We start from the raw sequence: 10,720 nt of genomic DNA, 5'->3' as shown, positions 1-10,720 counted from the left end.
ATCATCATTGTTCACACTTTCGAGACTCGGAATACTCATAAATATTCCATGTTGGACAAACGTATTCATTTCAGGACAATCATCAATCCTCACTTCTCTGAGTAATGAAAATTCAAGAGCATGCTCTGTCAGAAAGAAATTCCCCAACTTAGGCAGCTTGCAAAGCTCCAACTCTTCCAGTCGAGGAAATAAGGTCATGATTCTTTCTCCTTGTTGTTCCTCTGTTACGATCACTTCTTCCATTGATTCACACTGTTCTATATGTAGCCGTTGGAGATTCAGAAGACCTGTAGCCACTGATGGAGACATCAAGTTTCTCAATTTTCCACACTCAGATACTACCAATGTTTGAAGTTTGGTGAAGTAGTTAGTTGGAAGTTGGTGAGAGCATAGAGCACTTATGCTGTTAGCTTGATATATATATAGCTCTGTCAGATTGGGACAAGAAACCTGCAAAAGTTGAAGTATCAAACTTTATTGTATTTTGTTGCAGGAAGAAAACACTAGGTCATACGTGGAGAAGCCAAAAGTGCTTAGACACATTTATATATTTTAAAAGAGCCAAATATATACATAAAAAAAAAAAAAACTTACATAAATATACTATATTAAAAAAATATTTATCATTTATAGCAATAACATTTTTTTTACTTGATCACTTTTAATATATTTATAATACAATTTTAATACATATCACAGAGAACAATTTATAGACCACATATAATATAAGTTTTATTGATGAATAATACATTTATCACACATTTTAATACACTTATAATACAATGTGTCAATTTCTTACCAAACAAGTATAACATATTTAAGAAAATAGTTATAAAACATATATATTGCGCACATAGTTCACTTTTAATACATTTTACAGATTTATCATAGTATTGCTATAAATGGTAATAAATAAAAAATATCGCTAAAATCACTAATTATTTATTAAAAAGATACCCATCCTAGTATTTTTTTCCTTAAAAAAATCATATAATCTCATTTAATATTTTAAAAAGTTTTTTAGTATCTCAAACACATTATATTCTTTTGTTTGGTAGTTTCAAATATATACAATAAAGTAATTAAGTTTACAACAAATATTGCGATGTTTTATCAACCAAAATTCATATAAAATATACAATATTGACTATGCAATATAGTTCGATAAAAGTCACAAATAGTATACAATATAATTTACTTATACGCGAGCTATACATTATGAAACACTCAAAAAACTGAATACAACTTATTTTGTTCTTACTTTTTTTTCTTTTTTCATATCTATTTATTTATACATGCGCGCGCGCGCACACAAAAATGAATAAGAATAAGAAACTCAAATAATGATAAACAAATATATTTATAAGGGAGATATTAAAAACTTAAATTAGCCATGGAATAAAAAAAGTCGATAAAAAATATTCCCATGTAAAAAGAATCAAATATATCCTTATATGGAATTTTCATATAGCAAATTAATTTAAAATTATTTTTTCACTTGGTTAGACCAAAAAGGTATATCTAAGTCATTTATATAACGATAAAAGAATATACTTTGTGTAAGTAAATATCTTTAGTGCTCAAGTTAAAGGTAAAATTTTAATTCATAAAAACCCTCAAAATAAAAAGTGAAAAAGTAAGTTCGTTAAAAAAAATAACCAAAAAAATAAAAAAGTAGGTTTGTTTCATATTTAAAAAAAGTCCTTATTTGTCTGGATAAAAAGCAAACCTTTTCATCGAAAAGAGGATTTGAGTCGGTGATGGAGTTGTTGGTGGTAGGCCAGAAATTTTGGAACTCAGGTAACCATCTGAAGCTCATTCTCCATAACAGAGGGAACTCAATGCCCTTAACATTGTCACTGCAAAAGTGAGTCAGGCATTCCAGAGATTCAAGCTCTAACTCATTTAAATTGGGGAACTTGATTACTTCATGTGTCCTCCCACAGATCTTCAATAAATGTGTCACTAAATCACAATCATAGAGGCCGAGAACTTTCACGTTCTGAAGCTCATTCAGCTGCAACTCGGCCAACACGTTATTAGAGCCTTTTCCCATTGAATGTACAACTTCACATTCCTTCAACAGTCGGCAGATCCAATCACCCAATGGGGAGGTCTTAGTGACCTTTAACTCAATATTCTTTCCGTAATCACCCTCGGTCACTGCGTAAGCATCACCCACTTTAAGAGTGTACCGTGTCAACCTGGAGGGAAGTCGCAAGTTACTGTACATCACATCTCCAGAACATTTACTTAATGTTAGTGCAGTCAATCTCGATAAGAATTCCACTTCCCTTAAGGTGGAGCAATGACAATGTTCTACTCCCACCATATGTAGTTCCTCCAATCGAATTAGTCTTGATAAGACCCCTGCTGAAATCCTTTTCAGTGCTGGTTTCTCATTCCAAAACTCTAACATAATTAGATTGGCCAATTTTGCTATCTCCACTGGCACCTCCTCTAACCGACAATCTCTTATGCTGAGAATTTCTAAAGTGACAAGGTCCCCAATAATGGATATGTCATCCAACCTTAAATCACTCAGATGCAGCGTCCTTAGACTTGACAACCTCCGAATGGATAGTGGAAAAGGCAGAATGGAGTCCTGGAATTTGTATCCACTCAGGCTCAAGACATTGAGTTTACCCATGCCATCAAAAAAATTATCCTGTAATTTGAATGGATCTTCAGAACAGAGTTTCAACATTAAAAGCTTCAGTTTTGGGCAAAATACTGGTCTAAGATGCTCAGCAAATTTATTTGCAACGATTGACATGTGACTGTATTGCTCGTAAGAGTCTTTTCTTGGGAACTCTTCTGAGTTTACATCGTGACTTACCATAAATATATGCTTTCCCTCAGACACAATATATATAGCCACGTCACGGACCACATCATGCATTTTGACAAAATTTTTGTCTGAACCTTGGGATAACAAGAAACGGTCTTTCAATATTTCTAACAGATGGGACATCCTATTTCTTGCTCCTTCTATATTATTAATTTCTGAAAAGATGCCAAGCCCCATTCCATATCTAAGTAGTTCTTCAGGACAGATATCACTATCTTCCTCAAACAAGGAACAAAACAAAAAGAGGTACTTGGCTTCATTACTTTGCAAGTAATCATAGCTTAGCCTCAGAGGTTTATACAAATCTGTGGCCACTGCAGGGATACTTATTGGTACTGAACTGCGTAATTCTTCAAGGGCACAGTCCCATGAAGGCCAAGCTTGGCTTTATGCATTTTTAATGCTCCTGCAACGGTAACAATTGCAAGCGGCAGCCCCTTGCATTCTTTGGCAACCTCTTTTGCTATGTCATGAAAAGAAGGGTCGACAAAATCACCGACTTTCTGCTTGAAAAGGCACCATGCTTCCTCTTCAGATAAGATTCCAACTTCCATGATCTTCTGAGCTCCCATTGCTTCACAAACAGATCGGAAACGCGTTGTGAATGCCACTTTGCACTGATGTTTGTGGTTGCTTCCACTTGGAATTCCAAGTTTGTCTAGATCAGGAAGAGCCTCCCAAACGTCATCCAAGATTATAAGATTGCGGCTGTTCTGATGCATTAACCTTGTACGCAGCTCATCTCCACGACTCCATATATCATCCCCTTTTAATGTCAGTCCGACTCCTCTAGCAATCTCACCCTGAAGTTTTATAAAGTCTGATTGTTGAGTGACAGTTACCATGATGACATCTTTGAAGAACCTTTCTTGTTTCCCCTTTAGTCTGATTTTCTCAGCGAGTGTTGTTTTACCAACACCACCCATACCATATATCCCAATCATAGTGACCGCGTCATCTTTCAAAGCTGCAATGACCTCATCCTCTTGCAATTTTGTGGAGTCAAACTCCTCAGCACTGATACTAGATACAGCCTCACTTGGAACTGGATGATCAAAGGAAATTACATTTAGATTGGTGCTTTCACATTGAAGTTTAATCAACTCCAGTGTAATTTTCATAGCTCTCCTGCTGAGGGAGTAACGTGACTTCAAGTTTGGACACCAACCATACAAGCAGCCCCTTTCAACCTCAGCTCTACCTCGCCTTACATCTTCCACTTCTGCAATAGTGGTATCAACACTAGTTAACCAATAAAGGATATTATGTGACATGGCTTGTAAGTTTCTCTGGGCAAATTCCGCTCTTTGCTGCACCTCAATTCTGGTATTATTCAGCTTCACAAATTCTTTTTCCATTGATGTGATGTTCCTGTTGTAGTCAAATAAACTCCCAATCCCTCGCTCAACTGGCTGAATCAAGCAAGCTTCCATGACCTTTTCCTCTATCAATTGTATGGAGTCCAACTCCTCACCATCGGTAGTTCCTTGACTAGCTTTTTGTTCCTGCTACAGAGGATAGGGATGCTTCAGATTTCTAAATGAAAATATTGTACAAGGAAGTTGCTTCAATTTATAAACATAAATAAGTGTCTGAATATCCCTATTACTATTACTATTAAGTTAAGATGGAAAGAGAGTAGTAGAGTTAATTAGTTATACAATTAGTGACGCAAGACAAACCTTGTAATTGAACCTCTCTTGTGTCCATTTATTCAGATCATCTACTTTCACCTTATCATCATAATTCACCCTGTTAAGACTCGGTGTACTCACAGATATTCCCTGTTGGACAAACGTCTTCATTTCAGGGCACTCATCAATCAACACTTCCCTGAGCGATGAAAATTTAAGAGCATGCTCTGTCAGAAAGAAATGCCCCAGCTTAGGCAGACTATAAAGCTCCAGCCTTTCCAACAGTGGAAATAAGGGCACATTGGTCATGATTGCTTCTCTTTGTTGTTCCTCTCTTGTGATCACTGCTTTCATTGATTGACAGTTTCTAATCCTTAGTATTTGGAGATTCGGTGCACCTCGGGCCACTAATGGAGACATCAAGTTTTTCAATTTTCCACAATCTGATACAAACAATGTTTGAAGTTTGTTGAAGTAGTCAGTTGGAAGTTGGTGAGAGCATAGGGCACTCATGCTGTTAGCCCCATTAATATGTATATATTCCAGGTTGGGACAAGAAACCTGCAAACATTGAAGTATCCAACTTTATTGTATTTATACACTTGGAGCTTAGACACATTTATATATTTTAAACAAGCGAAATATAAAAACTTTTTTGTATATATATATATATATATATATATATATATACTAGTTCTATTTATATATTTTAAACAAGAGAAATACAATTTTTTTTCTTGTATATATATACTAGTTCTAGGAACCTGCTTTCCACGTTTATTCCAAAATATTTCATATAAATTTTGTATTGCAAATGACATATTTTATCCCCTTCAATTCTATTGGTATTTACTTATAAAAATCCACTGCTTTTTCCAATAGAAAGTACATATATCTTCCTAATAAAAAAAATACATCTTTAATTATAAAATTGACTAAAAGAGCATAAATGAAAAATAACTAACTATTGTACAAATACAATATTTAAATAAGGATATTAAAATACCACATGTTAGTTAATGTATACAAAGCAACAAACCATGGTAAATTCTCAATAATAATGACAACAAAACAATATAAAGTTATACAATAACAACAAAAAAGAAACATAAACATTTTTAAAAAACAAATAAAAAGAGACATGAGAAGAGAGCATAGAGATTTTCTCTTCTTTTTTTCCAACTATTTTAAGTGTGTACAATATTGTGTCAAATGTCACTATTTATAGGATAGGATTGAGGAACATAAGGAGTTGTCATGAATATGACATTAATCCATTTTGATCATGGATGAAAGATGGGAGTAAAAACCATAATGAATATAATTAGTGGGAGTTGCATATATTTACATAATGAAGAGTTAGTGGTAATAAAATCTATGTAATGTACTTCACATTAATACAAATATTTATTTACGAAAAAGAATATAATATAGATCTCTATGATTTTTCTTCTTTTTGTTAAGGGCAAACATAACCATTCATATTTCCAAATGGAAGATGAACAAAATAAAAATTCATGAATTTAACTCCAACATGAAATTAATAAAAAGAATACATATTCAAGAAACTTTATGGTGGTTGATCCATGTACTAATGTGATGATTTACTATTCAATATTTAATTTATTAAATAATTTATAACAGTTAAATTTAATGTAGGGATATAATCGTAATCTAGTCTCTGGACACGTGCTTCGCACATGTGTTCCATGTGAATTTTTATAGATATGTTAAAATGACCTATGAAAACATGTATGTAATGAGTAACAAAATGCAACAATTACAAATAAGTCTTCAATATTATGTCCAAAAAACACCAAATGAAGGGCGTATTCAATAATAATATAGATGGAAACATAAATAAAAAGTAAAGTACATAATTTTCTGAGTTCTTATTGACTCCTTCTCTGATACCCTATGAAAATTCAAGAGTCTTCTTCATCTACTTTAGCTATAGAATAAAAATGATAGGGGTTTCATGAAATAAAAATGTTGAATTTATATAGATAGAAATCAAGGAATACCAAAAGATATCTTAAATTTTTGAATTAAATATACGGAGGTTATGAATATGAAAAGATGAGAGTTATGGATATTAAGAATACAAAAATTGAATAGGTAATTAGATACTATGAGTTATGAATGTGAATATTTAAAGCAAATAAATAAAATAATAATAATAATAAATGAAGAATAAAAAATATTAAAGCTAACAAACCACGTATATTTGCACCCTTTTAAATCATTAAATTTCTTTATTTATCATAAAAGATAATACTTTATCCACATAAATTATATTATTTATGAGAGGAAAAAGTTGAGTAATTTATGTAGAGATTTTTGGATTTATTAATTTAATCTTATTATTATTATTATTAAAGATGATAAATATTATTAAATAAGTTATTTAATTAGAAATTAATCTAAGTAAGTTCAAAAGTCATTAACATTTTAGCTGAAATGATAATATTTAATATTTAAATAGTTAAATATTTCATAACATTTCAATTTATAGCAAAGGTAAAATCGTAATTCAACTTTCAACTTTTTTTTTTCCCACTTTTAGTAATATATATATGTGTGTGTGTGTGTGTGCGCACACACATTTTGGACTAAACTATAAACGAATGTACTTTTGTTTATTTCACTTGATTTAATAACATTTTTTTTACCTTATTTCAGAAAATAAATTACAATATAGCTACAAAAAAAATAGTCTTAAATTTATTTGTACTTTTTTCTTCTTTTTTCATATCTATTTATTTTCATGTAAAAGTAAATATTTTTAATTCATAAGAACCCTCAAAATAAAAACTGTCTCATATAAAAAAAATCTTTATTTTTCATGATAAGAAGCAAACCTTTCTATCAAAAAGAGGATTTGAGTCNATATATATATATATATATATATATATATATATATATATATTTATTTATTTCGTTAAAAGAGTACATGATACTATTCTATTTTAATTGATAATATGAGATTAAAAAGAAAAAAATTATTTTCAGCAATTTTATTAGTTAAAGTAATTTTAAAATAAAGAAAACAAGAATAGAGTATTTAAAAGTAATACTTTTTTTTTTTTATCAAGAATAAGATTTGTTTAAAAGGAAAATAAATAATATGTTTATTTGAAAAAAGATATTTTTACCTATTTAGTATCAATAGAAATATTTTTGGATCAAAGTATTGAGGGCATGTGCATTTTGGACTAAACTATAAACGAAGGTATTTTTGTTTATTTTCACTTGATTTAATGACATTTTTTTTTACCTTATTTCAGAAAATAAATTACAATATACCTAAAAAAAAAATAATCTTAAATTTATTTGTACTTTTTTCTTCTTTTTTCATAGCTATTTATTTTCATGTAAAAGTAAATATTTTTAATTCATAAAAACCCTCAAAATAAAAACTGTCTCGTATAAAAAAAATCTTTATTTTTCATGATAAGAAGCAAACCTTTTTATCAAAAAGAGGATTTGAGTCCGTGATGGAGTTGTTGGCTGTAGGCTGCAAATTTTGGAACGCAGGTAAGTCATCAAAGCGCAATCTCCGTAACAGAGGGAACTCAATCCCCTCAACATTTCCACTACAAAAGTGAGTGAGGCAATGCAGAGTTCGAAGGTGCAACTCATGTAAATTGGGGATCTTGATTACTTCATGTGTCCTCTTCAATAAATGTGTCACTGAATCACATTCATAAAGGCCGAGAACTTTAATATTCTGAAATTTATTCTGCTGCAACTCAGTCAACACATTATTAGAGCCCTTTCCACTTGATTGTACAACTTCGCTCTTCTTCAACAGGTGGCAGATCCAATCACCCAATGGGCTGGTCTCCGTGACCTCTAAAGCAATATTCTTGTCGTAATCGTAATCATCCATCCTTGAAGTTGCTCCACCCACTGTAAGAGCGTACTGTGTCAACTTGGAGGGAAGGCCCAAGTTACTGTACATCACATCTCCAGAACATTTATTTAATGTCAGTGCAGTCAAGTTCGATAAGATCCCTGCTGAAATCCTTTTAAGTGCTGTTTTCTCATTCCAAAACTCTAACATAATCAGCTTGGTCAATTTTCCTATCTCCGCTGGCAGCTCATCTGACCGACAATCTCTTATGCTGAGAATTTTCAAAGTGACAAGCCCAATGATGGATATGTCATCCAACCTTAAATTACTAAGACACAGTGTCCTCAGATTTGACAAACTCCTAATGGATGCTGGAAAAGGCAGAATGGAGCCCTCATCATATCCACTCAGGCTTATGACATTGAGGTTACTCATTCCATCAAAAAAATGGTCCTGTAATTTGAATGGCTTTCCAAAACAGAGTTTTAACATTAGGAGCTTCAGTTTTGGGCAAACTATTGGGCTAGGAAGCTCATCAAATTTATTTGCAACAATCGACATGTGACTGAAATGCTCGTAAGAGTCTTTTCTTGGGAACTCTTCAGAGTTAACATGGTGACTTACCATAAAGTTGTGCTCTCCGACAGAAGCAATACTTATAGCCAGGTCACGGACCACATCATGCATTTTGACATGATTTTTGTCTGAACCTTGCGATAACAAGAAACAATCTTTCAATGTTTCTAACAGATAACACACCCGCTTCCTCGCTTCTTCCAAGTTTTTAATTTCTGAAAAGATGTCAAGCCCCATTCCATATCTAAGTAATTGTTCAGTCAAGATATTACTATCTTTCTCGAACAAGGAACAAAGCAAAAACAGGGACCTGAGTTCATTACTTCCCAAGTAATCATAGCTAAGCTTAAGAGATTGATACACATTTTGAATTACTCCTGGGATATTTATTGGTGCTGATCTTTGTAATTGTACAAGGGCATCCTCCCATGAAGGCTTGCTTTTATTCTTTAGCGCACCAGCAACCATAATAATTGCAAGCGGCAACCCCTTGCATTCTTTGGCAACCTCTTTTGCTGTGTCATGAATAGAAGGAACATCAACTGAATCACCAGCTTTCTGCTTGAAAAGGCACCATGCTTCCTCTTCTGATAACATTCCAACTTCGATGATCTCCTGAGCTCCCATTGTATCACAAACAGGTCGGAGACGCGTCGTCAATATCTCTTTGCACTGGTAGATGTGGTTGTTACCGCTGGGAATTCCAAGCTTGTCTAGATCATGAAGAGCTTCCCAAACATCATCCAAGATTACAAGGGTGTGGCTGTTCTCATCCATTAACCTTGTACGCAGCTGATCTCCACGACTCGACAAATCATCCCCTTTTAATGTCAGCCCGACTCCTATTGCAATCTCACTCTGAATTCTTTTAGGGTCTGGTTGTTGACTGACAATTACCATGACAACATCATTGAACAACCGTTCTTGTTTTGCCTTTTGTCTGATTTTGTTAGCCAGTGTGGTTTTACCAACACCAGCCATACCACATATCCCAATAATAGTGAACCCGTCATCTTTCAAAGATGCCATGACATCTTTCAATATTTTGGAGTCCAAGTACTCTTCACCATTGTTTCTAGATATAGCCCCTTTTTGGACTGGATGATCATAGGAGAAAGCATTTGGATTGATGCCTTCAGTTTGAAGTTTAGTTAACTCAACTGTAATTTTCGTAGCTCTCCTGCTGAGGGAGTAACGTGACTTCAAGTTTGGACACCAACCATAAAAGCAACCCTTTTCAACCTCAGCAGTACCTCCCATTACACCGTCCACTTGTGCAATAATGGTAGTAACACTGTGTAACCAAACCTTGCCATTGGGTGAAATGTCTAGTGAGTTTCTATGGGCAACTTTGGCTCTTCGCTCCACCGTGATTCTGGTAGTCTTCAGTTTATCAGATTCACTTTCCATAGATTTGATGTTGCTCTTGTAGTAGTAGAAATACCCAATCCCTCGCCCAACTGGCTGGATCAAGCATTCTACTACCTTTTCTGCAACTGGGTTGATCAAGCAATCCATATCTGATTTTTTAGTTACAAGGTAGAATGAAAATAAAAATTGAGAGTGAATAAATGAATGAATACAAGAGAGAAAATAATCTGATGACAATTGCACTGCTTTCAGGTAGGTACACTATTAACTCTACTATCTTCAAAGTGAATAAACAACTTCATATTGGTCTTTTTGACTAATAATTGTACTACTATTTTTCATTACGGTTAAGGGCCTAAAATACCCTTCAAGTATAGGAAATGGAACAAAAATACCCTCTTTCCACCTTTGGGCTACAAATTACCCTTTCAT

General features: G+C 33.2%; 1 protein-coding gene and 1 pseudogene across 1 annotated transcript; both read right to left on the bottom strand.

The window, feature by feature from the left end:
* The window catches only part of LOC125865362 (disease resistance protein SUMM2-like), a 5,066-nt pseudogene extending 782 nt beyond the window's left edge, over positions 1 to 4,284 (bottom strand).
* Positions 4,285 to 4,506: 222 nt separating this feature from the next.
* On the bottom strand, positions 4,507 to 10,435 carry LOC125865361 (probable disease resistance protein At1g61300). The gene is made up of 2 exons (XM_049545553.1): positions 7,952 to 10,435; positions 4,507 to 5,046 (listed from the first exon to the last, which is right to left on the bottom strand). Exons 1-2 carry the CDS (start codon positions 10,433 to 10,435, stop codon positions 4,507 to 4,509), a joined length of 3,024 nt encoding a protein of 1,007 aa, XP_049401510.1.
* Between the last annotated feature and the right edge of the window lie 285 nt (positions 10,436 to 10,720).

This window comes from Solanum stenotomum, chromosome 5 (assembly GCF_019186545.1).
Source record: "Solanum stenotomum isolate F172 chromosome 5, ASM1918654v1, whole genome shotgun sequence".
NCBI classification, from domain to species: Eukaryota; Viridiplantae; Streptophyta; class Magnoliopsida; order Solanales; family Solanaceae; genus Solanum; species Solanum stenotomum.
This window is presented reverse-complemented; position numbering and strand designations above follow the sequence as displayed.

Coding starts and splice junctions, on each gene's coding strand:
- LOC125865361 (XM_049545553.1), bottom strand. CDS start 10,435: ATGGATTGCTTGATCAACCCAGTTGCAGAAAAGGTAGTAGAATGCTTG. Junction 5,047..7,951: donor ATCCTCTTTTTGATAAAAAG/GTTTGCTTCTTA, acceptor CAATGTTTGCAG/GTTTCTTGTCCCAACCTGGA.